This window comes from Saimiri boliviensis, chromosome 12 (assembly GCF_048565385.1).
Source record: "Saimiri boliviensis isolate mSaiBol1 chromosome 12, mSaiBol1.pri, whole genome shotgun sequence".
Taxonomy (NCBI): Eukaryota; Metazoa; Chordata; class Mammalia; order Primates; family Cebidae; genus Saimiri; species Saimiri boliviensis.
The window spans coordinates 46,262,542-46,284,426 of record NC_133460.1 but is presented as its reverse complement, the minus strand read 5'-3'; the positions used below and the strand labels follow the sequence as shown (position 1 = coordinate 46,284,426).

Sequence of the window (21,885 nt, the reverse complement as noted above, 5' to 3'; positions counted from 1 at the left end):
TGATTTTCTTAATAATTTCATTTTTCTAGCTTACTTTATAATAAAATACAGTATAAGATATATATAAAACATATAAAATATGGATTAATTGTCTCTATATTATCAGTAAGTCTTCTGATCAACAATATGCTATTAGTAGTTCTGAGGGAGTAAAATATTTTATGTGCATTTTTGACTGTAGGGGAGGATTTGTTACCCTAACCCTCACATTGTTTAGTGGTCAGCTATAATTTTTGAAGCCCGTTAAATGGTAAATGAGAAGAATGTATATAGTGAAAAATCAATATTAAATTAAAACTAAAAAATGTTTATATTGACTACATAAAGAAATATGAGTTTGATACAATTAGGTTTCCATAGAGTTGAAATATTTGCTGTAGATTTCTTTATAATAATAACTTTATAATAATGACTGGTAGAACCAATTTAACAACATCTATCATGCATAAAAGACTGTATCAATCACCATTGGAAGAAGAAGGAAAGACGATCCATTTCCTCAAAACGTGATACAAACCCATTAATAACGCTAACATAAGGTAGACTGTGATGCAGTCTCTGTGAGAGGTATCCTCCCACCAAAAAAAAAAAAAAAAAAAACAGAAAAGAGGAAAGGACAAGATTAAGAAGACATCTGGAGTGAGTAGAATCTGAGTTGGATCTATTATGGAAAGGCTCAGAAAGTGACAGCAGGATTTGGGAGGGAGGAAAGGCATTTCTCACAAAGGAAATTGCTTGAGCAAAAGCACAGAGATTGGGAAGCATGGGCTACTTTGAGAACCTGCCAGTGGTAGAGCATGGGAAAGCGTGTGGCAATAAAGGTGGAGATGTAGCTGGGCTTTGCTGGGAGGCTGAGGATGCTGGTATTATGTACCACCATCGCTCTTCAGTATTAATTACATGCCCAGATGCCCCTGAGCTTATGGAAACTTAGATTCTATCTGTTGAAAGTCCGCTGGGAGTCTGTTATTCACAATAAAAGTGGGTAGGGTAATATGACTATTAAAGCACATTGTGGTACTGAGATTTTTTAGCAGTTGGAGCTAATGAAGGGAAGGAGAAAGTATTATGTGCCAACCTTTCTATTAAATGATTTTATCTACATCATCTCATTGAATCTTCATAGGATGTCTATGAGTATTAAATTATATATGAAATGTACCTGGAAAAATATTTAACAAATGCTGCTTCTTTGCCTTCTTTCAACAATCTCATGATGACTACATTGTTTTACACATTTTTTTATTAGGCTGATGATGTTGAGACTCAAGGTTTCACAGTTAATAAAATAGAATTCAAACTATTTCTTCCTGGATCTATAGTCCAAGTCCTTTCTAATATACAAAGTTGTCTCTGCAAGAAAAAAATCTAAGGAGAAAGACTTTGTATAATTGCCATTCACTGAATAAAATAATTCTCAAATATAGTTTACTGAATGAAACATGGATTATTTACCCTGCCTTGGCCTCTTTGGAAAGGCCCAAACTCATATTTGAGGAAAATACCGAAGAATTGATACAGGATGATTCCAGAGGGCTTTGCAAAGTTCTTTGCCCTCAGAAGCACTTTCCCTAACCGAACTGGTTATGCCTGCTCTTAATATATGACTTTCTTACCTTTAGCTGAAGGCTTTTATCTCTATTTAAAGGTGAGTCCCCTTGGAAGGGATAATAATACTGCTCTCGATCTGGGAGCAGGCATTTGGTAAGGCATAAGAAACCAAGAAAGCTCTGGGTACCACTGAATGGAAGAATTTCAATACAGATACTACTAAACAGAGAAAATACATGGCAATGGGAGGCTGATAAGACACAAGGCAGGTATCACAGACTTGACTAGACTGCACTGTAGAGTTAAATCTAGTCCATCTATTCAGTAGCTCGTACCATGAAACTGACCCTGTGACTTTCTGGCAGGATCAATATTTGATTGGGAATTCTAGAAAAACAGGCAAAGCAGTGCACTCAAAGAATTGAGAAAAGATCTGCATCCAGAAGACAACACAAAACAAAACAACAACAATAAAAAATACCACAAAAATCTATTAGAAATGGAAAAATAGAAGGAATGTCAGGCTTAGATTTAGGAATATGATGGTGAACTTGGAGGAGGGTAAATTAGCTTTCAAGAAAGTGAATTATAGGATCTCCATCATTTGAGTTTTTTTTTTTAACATTAAGAAATATATAATGTGAGCTTTCGGCTATTTTGAAATCTATCTTGACTTTTTCTTTTGATCTATATCTAGCTTAATGCTCTTGCATTTCAGTGTAAACTAGTAAAGACCCCACACATCTGTGTGTTAGACCATAAAAGTGACCACAGTAAAGCCCATAAAAATATATGTGGATTTTTACATTTTACTACTTAGTCCTCCCTGTAAAAGTCCAAAAGACTAAATGCATGCTGCCTTTTAATGAATGACATGAGATGGCCTGGAGTGGGTGCCACAGGTCAGAAGGAACACTGTACTAGCAGATTAGACTTTAATTAGCAGAGGGATGGTAATGCAGAGTGTTCTAATGGTAAATCATTGGAAATTATTTCCTAAAGGGATCTGGGGATGTATGATTTGGCTTTGAGAGGCCTTTTGTGGGTGGCGTATAAATTATTTCAGGGCACTCCTATAAAGAAGTGAAAATGCATAGGATTAATGTGTAAAACTTATAGTAAGATAGACTCAATGTATAGGGCTGTGTTTCTATATGTTAAGGAAATCTGAGTTTATGAGAGGAATAAAAGGCTTTTTTATCAGATCATTAGATAATATATACAAATTCCTGGTACATAATAAGGGCTCAATTATACCCAAATATATACACATACAAGTGTGTAATAAAATGTGAACACTCACCTTATAGGAAAAAAATATATATATTTTTCTAGGTATGTACAACATCTCTAGCTTGGTGGAAATACAAAATAATTATGTAATATGTTCTCTGCCATATTAGAAAGACCTTTAAATATTCCATTTTAATCATAATTCAGTGATGTTACCTAACATTCCATTGGATATATGGCAGTACACAAATCAAGTATTTATACCTTTCACATTAAAATTTTGTATACATTGGGCAAAATCCCTTTCATAAATTGACAACTATATGCCAACCCTAATCTTAAAGTGCTGAGTTAGTTTTAAACTTCTTGAAGAGTTTTCACTATGGTAAACTTCCTAGAGTTTTCACTGTTATAACTATTTTCACTGTTGTAACTTAGAGAGTTTTCATTGTTGTAATCTTACACGTTTATCAGAATTTTAAAAGCTACTCTACATCTTCAATATCAACATGATATATTCTACAAGTTTTCTTTAAAGCTCTTGTGAGATTCTGGTTGACTGCATCAAAGATTAATGAGTGAACCTTATAAGAATACAGTCAATATAAAGTCTCTGTTGGTAAGCATATTCTCTTTTAGAAAGTACATAGATCAATATTAATGACAAGGACCACTCTTTTAGCTACATGAGGAACACCCAGTTGAAGCTATGAATACCACTCAGTGTAGTGTAGCCTCATGATACCGTAGCTTCACTGACAACATTTTCCTTTTACTACCACTTCATTAATAAGCCTTAGCACCAAGAATGCTGAATAAGGATTTACATTTGATTGATGTCCTTTTCTCGTTACTGACAAAATGTATTTTCTTCCCAGGATAATAGATGTAATTGATGTGAGGAAATTTTAATAAAAATATTGCTTGTGCTAAATGTAGTATTTGCCTTGTTATTTTATACTCCAGGCCAAAAAAAAAAAAAAAAAAAACAAAAAAAAAAAAAGGGGGGGGTGGGGTGGGGCACTTTACCCCTGAGAAGACAAAATTCTGATTATTGGAAAGAGTGTTTCTGATTGGTGAAATATAGTTGAGTACTCTCATATATAAAGTCCTACACTTTGTTTTCTAGGAGTTAGCTAATTAAGAAGGAAAAGAGTAAGCTTTAATACTTTGTCAGACTGTAATTCAACTATATATCCTTTTTCTTCAGTGGAAAATCAGAATATTCTTTAGAGGTGTTTTATAGATTGTAGAGGAAAGAGAAGTATCACCTAGCTTTAAATTTGTTCTATGTCCTAATGTTTAATGTAGTGCATAACTTTTCTTTTGGAGATAATACTGCTCTTTTGAGCAGAATGACTGAATTGCGTTGGGTTATGAAGGAAGACGTTTTGTGGTGATACAGGAATTAGAGACTCTTTCAAATAAGGAGAACAGCAATTTGAGAGTGAGAGAAAGGAATAAAGGAAATTCCTGCTAGGGAAAGTGGGAATCCTTAAAAATAAAATAAAACATGGAGAATTGTTAGTAAAGTTATTATCATTACAGCATTTGCTGAAAAGGGTAAGATAGAAGCTCCTTTTCTTTTTTTCCCCAATCAAATGGATTATTATTGCTTATAGAAGTTCTGTTGTTAGAAAGTATAATTGTAAAATACATTGTACTTTTGTAGTCTTATGTCTCAGATATTACTGTTCTCTCTGTGTTCCTGGAATTTTCCTCACATATTCAGGAGCCCTAACTCAAGAACATCTATTTATGACCCCATGAAGTTACGATGGGGTAAAACTCACAACTCCTTTCCCCCTTGAAAAACCATCATCCTCTCTCTGATCTATAGATATGCCACAGGAACTCAGTTGTCAGACAGGGACAGTCAGGGTCTTCTTATATGAAAAAAATTTTGAAAATACACCTGATACTTCATATTGGTAAAAGCAGCTACATCCAGCGGAAGAAGCTTTTGGTCATTCTTTGATAAATTAATGATGTAATTTTACATAAGCAATGACATATAAAAGAAAGTCCCTGTGTATTTATGCCCTTTTATCCAGTGATCTTTCAATAATTATAATCGATAAAGTCCATAGTAATTTCTATACTAAGAGGGTCTTGGGCACAGTCTTCCACTAGAGTGGCCAGGGAGAGAAACATCAGAGCAGATATCATGTGACTGATACCTGGAATGTGTGCTAATCCCACAGTAACATGTGATGTGCAATTACTCTTTGCTCAATAATGATGTCATGTTGCCATATAAACATTATATTGATCCAGTATAAAGTCAACAAGGAATGAAAAGGATACTAGAAAGGGAGTGGACAAGTAAACGTCCTGATTGAAAGCCTTTGCTCTAATTACCTGATTTGAAATACACTAGAATTTTCAATGAGTTTGATAGATGTTTTAGTGTTCCCTGGTCGGTGTCTCTGCGTCTGTTGTACATTGTGATAATCGGTGTAAACATCATAGGCTTAGATAACATGGGGTGGAAGAAGCTGTGTCGATGTGAAAACAGAAGGTCAAGGACAAAGTTCTAGACTTATAATGATGTCAAATGGGTTTGGGTTTCTGTATAATAGAGGTTACTGATTTCTTTTTGGCTCATTCCAAACACAGAACAATAAAACCTACTGAGTATCTCATGAAGTGCTTTTTGAAACAAAGAAGCAGTTGCCATTTTAGAGTTTACAAAGCACTTTTTACATTTCGTCCTCCCAATAGCCATGAGCCATCAATAGTACACATCTATTTTACATAACGGAAACTTCAAGTTCAGAAAAGCCAGGAAATTTACCTGAGGTGACTTGATAAGCAAGTGTCAGAGTAACTTGAATTTAGTTCTTAATTTCTAAGGCCCATATTCTGCCATGCACCGTTGTGATATTTTCCTCAAGTGAAAAAGAATCAGATTATTTTTATTTAGATTTTCTCTGTAGTATTTTATTATATTCTACCCAACTATCCAAAATTATCACCAATTTTTGGAGGCTAAAAGAATTTGGGTCCAATTCTCTAGGCTGTTATTATTAGAAAAGCAGTCACTTTCACCTGCGTGTTATTTCTTTAATTAGTTTTCCATTAGAGTTCTTTGATACAAGGTATTTAACATCCATCCATTTTATTTCTCTTACAACTTCTGTCATTCAAATTTACCTACATTTTCTATCGTGCTCGTTGTTCCTCCTAACTGCCTCTGATTTTTAGTGTAGGTAGCTAGGAGAATACAAGGATAGCAAAACTCCATGGGTTTGCTATAGATCTAGATTCTGATGAGAATCCAGAGCAAAAAGGAATAGATGAAGCAACAGAGTTTCTGAATTTTTTATTTCTCATGGCTCGATTCTTATTTGCCATGTCTGGAACGCACTTTGTCTTAGGCTTCATGACCTGATGCTGATTTCTGATGCAGTCTAATCCACACTTTAAATAAACGATTTGAGTTCTCATTTTGGTAAATGTCAAGGGAAGAAAAGATATTTCATGCACCTACAGCATCGAAAAAACCTCTTGCCAAATCCATGAATCTGACTCTGCATTATCCTTCCCCAGAAGGAGAGCATAATTTCATTATCCATGAATCATCACCTCTTAGACTGTAACATCATTGTCAGAGAGCCTAATAGAACCAGTGTTCCGCTGGCTGAAAAGGGGGAGGGAGGGAGGGGAGAAAGCACTGGGGCAAAGCACAGGTCACTGGCACAATCAGCAAACTGGAGAGTTCTAAAGCCAGAAGGGGAGGCCCCCCTCCCTTGACACCTTTGACATATCTACAGACCAGTAAATACTGATGCTGACTCTTTTGATTTAATATTAAAATGTTTTTCCTACCTAAATTACGTGTTACTATCTTGCTGATGAAAAACATTAACCCACTTAATAAAAATATCAAAATGTTTAGCCAGCATCGATGAGTATAAGCACTTTAAGATATTTCTTATCTATTCTTATTGCGTTATTACTCGCCTTGCATCTTTGGACGCTTATTTCTAGCCCTCAGTACGGGTTCTATCGCCTCTGTTCCAGCATTACTGAAAAAAAGTCAACCTGAAAAGTATAACGTTCAAAAACCAGATTATGATTATGTTTCCCAGGGAAACAAACTAAATAAAATTCAAATCTGATATACTAGTCAAAAAAAAAAATATGTTGTAAACCACGTTTACATAAGGATTCAGGATAAAAAGCTAAAACGTCTGTGAATAGCTGTGATTAGTCTAACCGGCCACTGGAGGTCACTGCTGCTCCATAGATAGACAATTTACTGCCTGTCTACTTAGGTAGTTACTCACCAAATCAAGTAAAAAATGGTTTAAATTCTTTGAGAAGATGTAATGTCAACATCCTTAGAAAATACAAACTCATTTAAATGGAATATGTCTTACATAAGTATTGCTTACAAGACTGTGGCTCTGGAATTATTCATGTTGTGGTAGCACTATGTGTACTAGGGTTAATAAAAGTGGAAAAAATCCACATGCAGTTTCTAGACTAAATTCCATTTCGTCTCTGTTTTGGTAAAGCAAAGTATTCTGTGTTCTGTTGTATAGTTCAACAGGTCAGGCTGGGTTTTTTTTTTTTTTTTTTAAACTGTCACCTTTGAGGGAAGTCCAATATTTTATGTAAATATGCACTAGAAAAATGAATATCGATCACATTTCTCTAATATGCATGAGCTTGAAATACTTATACAAATAGATTTATGGTATGTAGTCCAGAAAGATCCATGGGATGGAGGTGAGGCAACAACTTTTGAGCAGGAAACTGTTTGCCAGCTGGCTTTTTAAAATTTACAGTGGTAAACTAGTTATTGTATAATCTATAAGAATTATATATCTATGCTCAGAAGATACTGAGAACTAGAGAAGCTTCATTTTCAAAGAGTAAGGAGGAAGAAAGAACTTTTTCCCCATAATTTCCTGTACCAAATCAAAATGAGTTTTACCACCTAAGGGATTTTATTTTGGTTCTTATCTATTACTGTGTTAATAAGTAAAGTTAGTCATTAAAAAGTGACCAGCTTTCAAAATATTGGCCATTCATTTAGTCTTATATTATATTGTATATGTCAACTAGCTTTGAATTTTAGAAATACTTTTCAATATAGTAACCATATTTTATATATACTGCTAGTACCACAGCATCGAGAATTTGCAATAATTTAAAAATCTAAGTATACCATGCCTAAATATATTTGGTATTCATCACAGGTAAGGCAGAAGTTTCAGTCAAAGAATAGAAATGGGCTTTTTCACTTTAAGACTGCATTTCATTAATACAAACATCTTTAGTACAGATAAAAACGAGGCTAGCCAAGAAAATTTCTTTTTAAGATGGAATATGTATTTACTGATACTTTATGAAAAAATGTAAAATTACAACTTCAGTAAAAAACATCACAGTAAGCTCAGTCATTCAGCAAGCTGTAAGGAAGTATCTGCATTATTGATCAATTGAAAATATGTGACTTTTTGTCATTAATAAATGTATATTCAACAGTTATTCATGGGTAAACATTGTAGCTACGATGCTTTTCTGAAGTGGCATCTACTGTAAGATTTAATCAATATCAAAGTACCATCAGAAATCTACTTTAAATGTTTCTTTTTCTTTATTGCTTATAAAAGTGTGATTTTAGTAATCTGGCATCCTTAAAATTTTATTTAATGGTGACTTGCCTAGATTTTTTCTCTCAGCATATGAAAAACTTCCAAACAATAAAAAAAATTAGTAAAAATAGCCATTCACTTATTCTTCTATGCTGCAGTGACTCTGTTTTGATTGAACAGGGGCATGGTTAAAGATGTAGGCAAGCCAAATTAAATGAAACAGCCTCAATATTGCAGTTCCTGGTATTTGCTTCTAGAATAGAACTATTCGTTTTGGAGGATGAAAGAGAATACAAACTAAAAATATCTTTCCAAAACCTTAATGGACTGTGGTTCAAGTTACTCAAATACAGAGGCTATGATATTCGTGCTGCAGTCAATAAACTTTCACCAATGACATAAAAACATGCATGCAGCTTGCAGATTGCCAACAGGGTCTGTACAGAATTGTACTGATGGATGAGTTCACAATACAGATGAACACAGGGACACTGTCATGTCAGCAATAGAAAAGCAACAGGGAATTGTCATAGTGTTGGTCTTTTTTCCTCTAAGATTTATTTTATACATTTATTAAGGTGTTATCCAAGTCATCCTTTTCAATGAGGCTGTGAGTGGAAAGCAAGTCTTAGAATGTGAGTTCTCTTTACACATCTGAATGAAGTGTCTGTCATTAGGGGATTGGTGTGTGCAGGACATGTAATGGAACACAACAGGGCAGCCTGACAAATCCTGAACAGAGCAGGACTGGGCTCATGATTCTGCTAACTACATTAGGGTCTTTGAAGAAACTGGAAAGAGAAATTCTGGTCAGCTCTCAACCACATGCCTGTAGCAAGCTGCTTTCCCATTCATAAACCTTATTTGAAAACTCCCTAACTAACGTGAGGAGTGGTGGAGAAATCTGGCTTCTAAATGTTATTTCATTTATTTATTTATGAAACATACAGGCTAGAAGAAATTGACAGTGAAACCTCGAGTCTGATTTTACAGGGATGGGTTTCAGAGACAAAGCTTGGAGTCGAAAACTTTGTTTTTTTATCATCTCACACTCTGCAGTTGCCTACTTGCAGTATTTAACCCTTCATCACTCTGTCCCTGTGCTTGCCTTACTGTAATTCAGACACCCCTGGAAACTGCTCAGGGTGCTGCTTTAACGTAGCACCATCTTTTGATAGTTTCTTGCAGTTTTCTTTTTTAAGCCAGGCATTGGTGTCAAGGCTCTGCTTGTCTTTAAAATGTTCGCATAACTGAGTCATCTCCAAGATTCAGCTCAAGCTCCGAGCACCTGGATCATTCACCTCCTTCTTTGATTTCCCAGTGAGCTGCAAACCTCCTTAACTGTAGATTTGGTCCTACCACGAGTGGAACAGCAGATGCGGGGGATTACTTATGAAAGAAGTTTTATCTTCAAACAAATGCGACATTAATGGAATCAATAAAGGGTCTTACACAATAGGCATTATATTAAACCAGAGTTCAAGCTTCACATTGATTGTGGTATTTAAATTTCAATGGGTTGCTTATGTATGAGAGAAAAATGACCAGTATTATGAATGCACTAAAACGGACAGAGAAGGACCTTGCCAGCAAAGTGAGGGGTGGGGGGAGGGGGCATCGCATTCCCTTTATAGTCACCAGAGTTCAATAAAGCACCACTTAATTCCCAGCGTTTAAGAGCGCTTTTTATCACAATGGTTCATACCTCACACTCCCTGGAGCCTGATTTGCTATAGGTGCAGGGTCCCGTCCCATTCAGCAGCATCTCGCTGGTCTCCGTGTTAGTGGGTTTGTAATCTACGTAAAATTCCTGGGTGCTGGGATTCATCTGCTTTAGGGACTGTCTTTTCTTTTTCCTGTGCCTTCGCATGAGGGAGCGCTGCTGCAGCTGCTTCATGCTGGCAGGGTACCGCTTCCATGACACGTAGATAACCAGCAGGATGACAAGCACGGACAGGAAGAGCGCCACGCTCCCCGCGATGATTTTATGGAAAGAGATGTGCTCGGCGTCAGCGTCGGTCTCTGGGCCGGGCTCTGTGGCTCCCACCGTCGGGGGCACAGGGGGTTTGCTCTCATGCTTCGGCCTGGGGAGCTTAGGCTTAAACGTTGGCTTTGGGAGAGCCCTGGCCAGATCAAACCTCTCTGTAGTACTTTTGCCACAGATGCTGTAATTCTTCACTGCATCGATCACGTTTACTCCTTGCAGCTCTTTGGGACTGGCACAGATAATTGTATTCTCCCTTAGACCTTTGAAACTTTTCAGCCAGTTTACAAGGGAGCAAATATTTCGGCTGCATTCCCATATATTCCCAGCAAGACTGATGTCATTGAGGGATATCCAAGAATCCAAAATCTCTTGACCAATAAATGTGAGCTTGTTGGAATCCAGGTTGAGGCGCTGCAGATTCGGGACACATTGGAAAACACTGGGTCCACTGAAAGCTTCGATCTCATTGCCTGATAAATCAAGCCTTTGTAATGAGCTCCAGGTCCAGGACATGGTCTGTCCTATGACACTGATTTTATTCCACTGCAAGTAAAGGTTCTGAAGGCTCACCAACCTTGGAAAAAGGGCCAGGTTGAGCTTGGAAAATTGATTGTGCTCCAGGTGAAGTTCTTTGAGTCTGATCATGCCAGCAAAGACATTCCTGGCTAAACTTCGGATCCGGTTATATCCCAGGTCCAAAAGTTCCAGGTTGCGGCAGTCTTGGAATATTCGCACAGGGATGGTTCTCAGGGAGTTAGACCGTAAATGTAAACTCAGCAGCTTCCGCAAGCCCCGAAACTGTTCAGATCCCAGAGAATGCAGCTGATTATAGGACAGATCCAAGTTCCGTAAATTTGTCACCGGTCTGAAGGTATTGTTAAGAAAATAGGAGATTCTATTGGAACTAAGAATCAGCTCTTTGAGTCTGCGTATTCCATTAAAAGCATTTTCGTCAATATTGCTGATATGGTTATGGTCAAGGTATAGCCAGGTGAGCTGGTTGAGCCCTTTAAATTGATTATACTTAAGTTTTTGAAGGCTGTTATAGCGAAGGGACAAACCTAAGCAACCAGCAGATATACTTGAGGGTATCTCCTGTAATTTCTGAGATTCACAATATACCATTTTGCCTTCACACCTACAGCCCTTAGGGCATCCTCGTTCGGCAGAAGAAAGCATTGTCAGTAAGACAGTGGGGGCTATAACCAGAGCTACCGCTGATCCGCTCAGTAGCCTAATTACATTGAAACCTGGAAATAAAAACAACTTAGAAAAGTTATCCCCCCAAAAAAGAATGAATCTTTAATCAAGCAAAAATAGGCATGTATTTTTCATTTTTAAAAATTTAAATCTAGATAACGTTTAACATCACATATAATCTCTTTGTAATTAAAGAGAACTGTCTTTAGTGCTTTGTTGGTTTTTTTTTTTTTTAATAGTTAAACAAGGAAACGTGTCCACTAAGCAAATAAATTCATAGTCTTACAGCAGAGCAAGGTAATCTCTAAAATAATTAAGGCAGAATTATTACACAGACTAGAGGTTTTTTGTTTTTAAGAAGGAAAGAAGAAAAATGACAAAACATACCCATCCTTTGTATTGTTCAAAGGTCGTCCTTAGGTCTTTTGCTTTGGCTTAGGGGCCACTTGCATGACAGCCCCTGTCAGCTGCACTGTAGTGAGTCAGGGCTCGCTGACACCCAGGAAGAAAAATTGGACCCCTTGGGAGATGGACCGATTTTGGAACATTATTCTTTGCCAGCCACGCAGAACACTCCAAGAACAAATAAATCCCAACACCGCATTCACAGCAAAACATCAAAATCTTCCTAGGTAATAGGATCTTCATGGATATTACGTTTTTGCATCTTTACAGTTTTTTGGGGGTGGCGGGGGGCGGTTAAAAAAAAAAAACTGGCTCCTACAATTTCTTCTTATCAAAAAACATGATATATTCCTCCAGGCAATGTGGGGCTACCTGAGCTGCCACATCTGTATTCCATCGCCCAGCAGTTCCCGTGGTGAGCACCCAGTTCAGCCACAGAGCTGCGTTGGAGCCCAGAAGGCAGGAGAGCCCCGTACCGCGCACACGCTCAGCTCACTTCTGCAGACTGTCATTCTGAAAGCTGCTCGGACTGTTGCTTTGGTTTCAGTGAATGCAGTCTTATGTAAAGCTGCCCCCAGTGGTGAAGAACATTATGGGCATGTGCAGAAATGTCTCTCTTTTATCTTGCAAATGAGCAGGCTCTCTGCTGGAAAATGAATGATTCTTTTGGGTGGCTCAGTAGGAACTGAATGGTCACCGTAATCAATAACTAGCGACGTTTTCTGTGATTTCCAAGTCTTGTTTTACGATTTGGCAACGTCTTTATTGTCTGTGTCCACTTAATTGCTAAACATGTGCTGCCCAGAGTTTTTCTGGAGCTTGACATTAAGTTCATAGACCGAACGTCAATTTTTCTTAACCTCAAGGTAGGCTTTAAACGGAAATTTATAAAATGAATTATTGAGCTTTTCACAGAGAAGCGTTAACTGCCTGCCCATTTGACCTCTTGGAGTCACAGTGATTATATTATGCAAGGTGTCTTAGGATGCTAGAACACAAACATTTTGGAATAGAGGGGATGACTGATGAGAAATGAATTAATGTGTCCAGTAGTACCTCCAGTGTTCTCACAGAAGATATAATTGGTTTTATGGCTATGGTTTGGTTTCTTGTTTTGGTTGTTGTAATTTTCTTTTAATTAGAAGGGAAATAAACCATTTTTAGTGTTAGTGTACGAATCAAGAGATCATTTGGTTCATAGTTTCATAGTTTATTGATGTTACTGCTATTTATTACACTAATAATATTTATGGAGCACTTTGTAAGTGCTTTAAATGGGCTACCTTTATATATATATATATATATATATATATATATATATATATATATATATTTAAACAATAGTATGATGTAGGTCCTCTTATAACCTCTGTTTTAAAGATGAGGAAATAGACTTGGAGAGGGAACTTTCTCAAGGTCATTCAGCAAGTGAATGACAGGGCAGAGCTGAGCTTCAGAAGCAAGTCACTCTTTTGCTGAACCGCTAACTTCTAGACAATCCTATTCAATAGCATTGTTACCTTCATTTTAAAAATAAATCAATGAAAATGAGGCTACTTAAAGGATTGGGGCAGGGAAACTGTAATCAACAAATTCTTGCTCGTTCTATTAGATTTGTCTAAACTTCTTTTGGTCTGAGGCTCCTAAAGAAGTATAAAAATTAAGACAGGGCAGTTCGGTGATTAAGAGCATCGATTTTTGGCACCTAGATTGCAACCCCTGGTTGCAATTTACTAGCTATGTTACCTTAAGTGGCTGACTTACCTTCTCTATGCCTCAGTTTTGTCATCTGTAAAATGGGCATAAAAACAAAAACTCACTTCCTGTTTTGAGAATTAAGTCATTTTAATATCCGCATGTTACTTAGAACAGTGTGTTGTACACATTCTAATAATACTAACTTTATACTTGCTAGGATTACATACTGAATATTGACTATACTGTCATTAACTCACAAAAAACAACTTTAGTGAGCATTTTTCAATATTGTACATGGTGGATTCATTCAGTCTTGCCTTCTTTGATGAGACAATTTCCTTCATGTTCATCATCTCAACTTTATCTTTCAAATAAATCTTGTGGTTCTGTGGACCTTAACTAATAATTAACGTTTGGTTCTTTTCATCCCCAAAGCAGAACATAGTAACATCTGCCGTGTAGGGGCATTTTATTTAAAAATAATGGTATTCTTGAACAAGTTTGCCTTGTTATTTTTTGTTAGGTGAATTGGCTGTGGAAAACCATGGAGAGCTTTCACATTCTCCAAGGATGAGATTTTTAGTAGAGGTTAGTAATGACAATCAAAAGGGACCCTACAGATGAAGTACAATGGATATTACCGATTCCAATTGGGCAGTATGCTCTTCATAGGGCAGTGTTTTCCCCAGGGATGATCTAATCTGTGAATGCATATGAAACCTCCAGTGAGTTTCTCAAAAAGATAGACTTCCCAATCCCTTTCCCAGGATTCTCATCCTGGTGGGGGATGGAAGAGTGTGTGCTTTTCAATAGCCTCGCTGAAATAAGGCTAAGAAACTCACAGTGAAGGAACGATTAAAAATAACGTTTTCTCCTAGTAGGAAGAGAGAATATGCAGACTTATAATACTGAGATGTAAGTTCCATGAGGACAGTGGCAATGTTTTATCTACTTCCTTTTTCCTAATATCTACAATAGCACTTGGTACACTGCAGATATGCAATAAAATTTATTGGAAAAATATATTTTTATGGGAGTCACAAGTACAATGGATACAGTATGACTGATTATCTAATGTTGGAGATTTGTACATGGGATTGAGTCCTGCAAACTTCCCCAGTTAGTGAGATTGGAAACAGTTTTGGAGAACGTATTCTTAAAGGATGTATCTACAAAGACAAAAACTAGAAAGTGAGAAAAATTAGTTGATCAGCAAGTGATCTTTACTTTTCATAGAGATGTCTCTTAGCTTCATGTTTAAACTACAAATTTCATGAGAAAAGTAAATATGCTTTTGACTCTTCCTCTTTGCTCAGTACAGAAGGGTAATACTGAACCTTTATCATTTAACATCCCAAATGGGCTTGACAACTTGTTATCTCTCCAAAACAGGAATTATATTTATAACTATTCTCTCATACCTCTGTTGCTTGAAAGGCTCTGATATTCCTCCTCACTCTCCCTGAGTCTCTGTGGATAGTCACTGAGATACCTGTTTTGTCCAAGAGCTAGGAGGGTGAAGGACCTGTCAACTTTATGCTTCTTGCTCATGATGCTTCACTTCCCAGTGACAGAACAGAGGAACCCACTGAGAATGTGGGCTCTCACTTTGCTTTTTCTGGGAAAAATCTTGGATTATTTATGGTGAATATTATTCTCTGCTGTGTTACACATGTTGCTCTTAGTTTTCAGAGACTTTTATGATATCTTAGTTTCTGATCTTATCTTACCGCATAGTTCTGACTTTACACCTACCCTTTGGATCTTATAATTGATATTTACTCTTAATACTAACAATGGAGGGTTCAAAATATTAGAGTGAATGAATAAGACCTAGTATTGGCTAGCACAACACGGTGACTCTAGTCAATAATGAATTAATTGTACATTTAAAAATATCTGAAAGCCTAACTGGATTGTTTGTTTCACAAAGGAGAAATGCTTGAGGGAGGGCATGGATACCTCATTTATCCTGACTTAATTATTACACATTGCATGCCTATATCAAAACATCTCATGTACCCCATAAATATATGCACCTACTATGTGCCCACAAGAGAAAACTACATGATAGGAATGGTGTGCTGCAATAAAAATGCTTTGATAGCAATATATTGATTGACAAGGAAAAATGTTCATAATAAAATAATATGAAGGAAAAAATACTGACCATCAGTCTCTTTCTCAACATAATCAGTGGCCACTCTTGCATTGGATCAGCATCCAGGGACTGTGGATGGCCCCTGCCTTGGCACCTGCCTTTAAGTTAGCATCAAAACCAGGTCTGATCTGGTTCAGGATAATAAATTGTTGGAAGAGGGAAGATTATCCATAAATCTAGCTGAGAAATTCAAAACAAAATAATGTAATTCTAAGCTATGCTGGATACTTGAGACTGCAGAAATTACTGCAAAGACATAGAGTAGTTCCTGAAAAAGAAAAGTTTGTGTTCTAAAAGATTTTAGTAATTTGCCTGTATACTTTTCAAAAGCTTTTTTCTCCTTTTACTTTTCGACTATAGTGAGCTGATCATTTCTGATTTGCCTTTCAGCAGAAGCAAAATTAGACTGCGTTATGTATTTAGCAACTAGCAACATCTTTTGCACTTAATATTACATACAGAACAAACCATAAACTACCTGACAAGTTAAATATCCCCAATGTATCTAAGGCCTTAATGATTTATACAATTATAAAAATAGTGTCATCTATCTAAAGACTTTTTGTTTTATTGTGCTTATAGTACTTCAAATAGCTAAACATATTTTGTTTAAATTGGGTTAATAAATCAAATCTCAGTTTGGCAATACTGCCAAATTTCAGTCCTCCAATATGAAAAGGAATTGCCAGCTATAAACTTAGAAATTCATAACTGAAAGAGGATGTACTGATATCTTAACAGTTGTTGACTTCAGGTATTTTATTTATCTTAAATTTACATAATTTGGATACCCATTATGTGCCAGACTCTGTTCCAGATTCTGGGAATATATTAGTGTGCAAAATAAAGGCCCGTGCCTTTTAGATTAGATTCTAAAGGGGTAAAACAGACAGTTAAAAAATACATAGTATATTAGTAGATCATACATACTATGGAAAAAAGAAAAGTATAAGGAAGATTGGGAGTGCAAGGTATGAGATGGGTTGCAGTTTTAAATTGGATGGTTAGGGCCATTAAGAAACTGACCTGAGCAAACCTTGAAGGAGATGAGCTTGTTAGACTTAAACAGATATGTGGGGAGTGGCCAGTGCAAAGGCCTAACGTGGAAGCAGATCATATGTTCCATTAACAGCAAGGAGGCCAATGAGTCTAGAGTGGAGAGAACAAGTGATTGAATAATTGGAGATGGAGGTCGTGGAAGGCCTTAGGATGACGTTGTAAGAATATTGGCTTTATTATGGAGAAAATGGGGAGCTAACTGGAGATTTTTGTGCGGAGTTAACATACGATCAAATTACCTATTGAAAGGTTCACTGTTATGGATTGAATGTTTTCATTTACCCTCCCCCAAATTTACATATTGAAACCCCAATTCCCAACGTGCTGGTATTTGGAGATAGAGCCTTTATGAGATAATTAGGTCATGGTACTGGATCCCTCATGACAGATCAGTGGGACTATAAGGATAAGAAGAGATAAACGTGAGGGAGTTTGCTTGTTCTCTCTCTGCTACAAGAGAAGGCAGCTATTAGGAGGCCAGAAATCAGGCTTCTTTGACATCAGGTCTTCTGGTACCTTCATTTTGGACTTCTTAGCCATTAGAACTGTGAGAAATAAATGTTTACTGCTTAAACCACCCAGTATATAGTATTTTTGTTATAGCAGCACAAACTGACTGAGATGATCACTCTTAGTAGGGGACACCGTAAAGAGGCTACTGTATCAATCCTGGAGATAGATGATGGTGCTTGGGCCAGGGTGTTAGTGATGGAAGTGGTGAGCATTGGTTAGATTCTGGATATATTTTAAATAAAATCAATAGAACTTTTCTAAGGAAATAGAAGTGGTATGAAATAAAGAGGGAAATTAAAGTTGTCTCATCTTTATTGGCTAAGCACCCCTAAGGATAGTTAAGCCATAACTGTTTTTGTGGGTCAAGTTTTGGGAGCAAGACGCAGAGTTTAACACATTTGAATTAAATCTGGATTTGGCTCTCACTTTTATTCACTTTCATAAGACTTTAATTCTTCAAAATGTTTTCTTAATATTAAGCCTCAAAGCGTCATGATGTATTTTTAAATATTTTTAAGGTGTTTTTTGAACAGAAAGTTATAAAATGATTTGCAAAATTAGCCCCCAAACAATAACAAATGGGTTTCCATTCAAATGATCTAGACATAGGCAACATCTTTGCGTATGGCCTTGAAGGTCAATAGAGCCAAAAAGTTTTTATTAAAATTGAAATGGAAGATTACATAGAGACTAGGTAAGGAAGGCTGGGTGCCTTGGCTCATACCTGTAATCCCAGCACTTTGGGGAGCCAGATCACGAGGGCAGATCATGGGGTCAGGAGTTCAAGACCAGCCTGACCTCATGGTGAAACCCCCCCTCTACTAAAAATACAAAAATTAGCCAGGCATGGTGGTGCGTGCCTGTAATCCCAGCTCCTCAGGAGGCTGAGGCAGGAGAATTGCTTGAGCCCAAGAAGCAGAGGTTGCGGTGAGCTGAGATCGTGCCACTATTCTCCAGCCTGGACAATAGAGTGATACTCCATCCCAAAGAAAAGAAAAAAACCCAAAAGAGTAGGTAAGAAAACATTTGGACTCAACCTATATACTGTTTATTGCATATGTCAGTTGACATTTAGAATTTGGAACTGATTCTGGGCAAACTTCTCAGGGTCTCAGTTTGCTCATCTGCAAAATGGGATTCATCAAACCTGACTTACACACTTTTAAGGGTTTTTATTTAGGAATCATTTTCATAATTTATGTTTAAGTACATGTACAATATTTAGAAATTGTTACAGATATTTGTGGAATCAGAATATCTATGAGAAAATTAATTTTCTTTTGATTCTGTATAGGTTCTGTGACCATGAACATATATTAAGGGTTATCAGCATGACCAAGGGCATATCAGAATGTACTAATATTATAGGAAACATTCCTCAGTATTTCCTTTATACTAGTTTTAATACCACAACCATATATTATACAGCCTATACCATCAATATTCTGTGTATTAGTTTATAAAGTGCTTTCACTAACAGATACATTTGATTTAGCTTTTGTAAAGAGCTTGATGTTTGTAACCCAAAAATATAACACGGTTGTCAGAATGCCAATATAGAGTTTCCTACAGCTATGAAAATGGTTATCTTCATTTCTAGTTAGTTATAATACTCATATGCCTGTCTACATTTGTAATTATATCCAGATCTTCATCAGAGCATTAACACTTCTCTGAAATATCCTTGATTTCCTTCTGCTTGCTTTAAGGGCTCCATTAGAAAACCCTGTCTGGTCACACATGGTTATCAGTGAATATCTCTGACTTAGATACATGAATAAAGAATATTCCAGGTCTGACCATTAAAATGGTCTCTCAATGTCTTTCTGGAAAAAGGCAGATTTAATGAATGAGACACTCCAAGGTTATCCAGCATGTTTCCATCCCACTCACCTGAAGATACATTTATGCTGCAGCGTCAATCCATATTCTCGGGTTTTATTGCATTTCTCACTGTCACTTCCTTCAAAGGTAGTCCTAAGGTAAATACGGGAATATGGAAATCTAGCCAACACTATAACCTTCAGTGGCAGACTTCTGAAGGCTGAAAAGATGATACAACATCGAGGAAATACTTGTTTTTCTTCTTTTCAGTCAGAAATGTAAAGCATACACAAAAGTAGAGAGGCTAGTATAATACATGTCAACTCCAACAATTGCTACTATTTTGCTAATTTTATTTAATCTATCCTCATACCTCTTCCCACATATGTGCAATTTTTTTTCTTTATGGAGTATTTTAAGAGCAAATCTTCAACATACGTCTTTATAATCTATCTATGTATCTATCTATGTATCTATCTATCTGTCTATCTATATCTGTCTGTCTGTCTATCTACAAACACACATTTCAGTATGCCTTTCTAAGCAGTAGACTTTTACTTTAACCATCTACCATTATTAAACCTAACAAAATTAACAAGCTCTTCAAGTTGGTTTGTTTGTATCGAGATCTTAGAAAGAGCCCATGTATTGCATTTGTTTTTCATGTATTTGAAGTCTCTTTCATTTTGTAATGCCATTTATTTGTTGGATGCCAGGTCATTTGGACCATAGCTTGTTCCATATTCTGCATTTGTTTTCCCATTGTATGCTTTAACTTGCACAGAGTCCGTTCTCATGGCGTATAGCTTTAGCAAGAGTCTATTCACTAATTTGGGCAGAATATCTAGCCCTCAAGTGGATATTTGGGACATCCATTTATTCTTGGTAGCAATTTAAGATTTGAAGAACTTTTGAATAATACAGGACTTAGAGCTTAGAGCAAAGTTGTACTTCTACTTTGTGGTGTTTATACCATCGGAGAATTCAGTAAATGCATTAAATGGCAAGCTTGAGAACTTTGTTGGTTAACATTCATATCACCAGGATTTCTGTTCTTCACATCCCATCACAATTGCCTTTTTGCCCTTAATCAACAACAGTAATTATTTGCTGTTGGTACTTGCTAAACAAATCTGCGAATTTTTGTATTGCTGTACAAGTGTTCATCTAACTGAGGCACAAAAAATTCTTATCAAGAGGACAGCAATCAAAATTCATTTGTAGTCATTTAAATCGAGATAAATTCATTTTCTAGCTTTTCATTCAGAACAAATTCCATGAAGGAACATGTGGCACCAGAGTCACACCGCAAAACTTACATTTTTATGTATATTCCTAAATTTCCTGTAATTTCTCACAGTGGAAAAAAGAGTTTTAGAGGGACTATAAAAATCTCTTAACCAGATTTATACCTTAATATTGGATTTTTTACTTTGCATCTATGACTGTGCTTTGAATGTAAACTCAGTGTTGTTTAAACGGTATCATAACATTTCACAATATCCACTTCACATATATTCTGATGTAACAAGAGTTTTTGAAGAAAATCTCATATTGTGTTTTTAAAGCACTGTATATAATAGTTTCAACTGGATAGACTGGTGTTTTTAAATATTTGACTTCCTGGCAATTACATCAGCTTTAGGAATTAAAGTCTCCAGTCACCAGGAGGAGAAAGGTAATAGACAATCTTGATTTTGATAAAGAAGCAGCTATGCCATAGGTTGGTTTTGTTTTTGTTTCTGAACTAATGTCTGATTAAAAAAAAAAAAAATTGGCTGGGTATGGTGGCTCACACCTGTAATCCAGCGCTTTGGGAGGTCTAGGTGTGTGAATCGCCTGATGTCAGGAGTTCGAGATCAGCCTGACCAACATGGTGAAACCTTATCTCTACTAAAAATACAAAATAGCCAGACGTGGTGGCATATGCCTGTAATCCCAGCTACTTGGGAGGCTGAGACAGGAGAATTGCTTGAACCTTGGAGGTGGAGGTTGCAGATCTGAGATCGCACCATCGCACGCCAGCCTGGGCAACAAGAGCTAAACTCTGTGTCAAAAAATAAATAAATAAAAATAATTTTATTTTAGGGCCCAGATCTGAAAGATATTAAACTTCTGAGAAATGAGAATCCCTGCATGGTTTGCAATGAAGTAGCAGAGAACAGGCGTCTGTGGGCCCTTATATTATTCTAAAATATATCATCCTACATGGCAAACTGGAGGATCCTTCCATGTACTGTTAATGCTCAGTAGCTGTGGCCATCCCCAGTTGAATAGTTCCCTTAAGAATGTGGGGGAATGCTCAGGACACACTTCTGGCTAACAGCAGAGCCCCCATGTGGCAAAATCGTGAGTCAAGCAAAAATTGACTTAGTCTCTAGTAGCAACTGCCACAGATCCTTAATAAAAATAAAACATTTTTCTGGTAGAAAAATAAGTGGAGAATTCATTTGCTTATTCAATGAGTATTTATTAAACTCTTACACTGTTCTTTGTGCTGGGTTTACAGGAGTAAGAAACTGCTTACCACCAGAGGACTTCTTGCATTCTTGTTGATGAGATGGTAAAAAATAAAAATAGCTACACACTACAATGTCAACTGGTAATAAGTGCTACGAAGAATAGAAAGGGCAATGATCATTTGA

The 21,885-nt window shown here is 36.6% G+C and overlaps 2 protein-coding genes across 9 annotated transcripts in view; one reads left to right on the top strand and one right to left on the bottom strand.

The window, feature by feature from the left end:
• The window catches only part of LRRTM3 (leucine rich repeat transmembrane neuronal 3), a 189,765-nt gene extending 177,237 nt beyond the window's left edge, over nt 1–12,528 (bottom strand). For all 3 annotated transcript variants that reach the window (XR_012512832.1, XR_012512833.1, XM_003928686.4), the window contains exons 1-2: nt 11,968–12,528; nt 10,099–11,630 (exon numbers count right to left, since the gene is read on the bottom strand). Coding sequence is in view for 1 of the 3 variants with exons in the window: in XM_003928686.4 (XP_003928735.1) it covers nt 10,099–11,630; nt 11,968–11,971 (1,536 nt within the window). In the remaining 2 variants the exon portion in view is untranslated. The remainder of the gene's footprint in view (nt 1–10,098; nt 11,631–11,967) is intronic.
• CTNNA3 (catenin alpha 3) overlaps nt 1–21,885 on the top strand; it is a 1,773,069-nt gene that overhangs the window by 768,306 nt on the left and 982,878 nt on the right. The gene's annotated exons all lie outside the window — the stretch shown is intronic.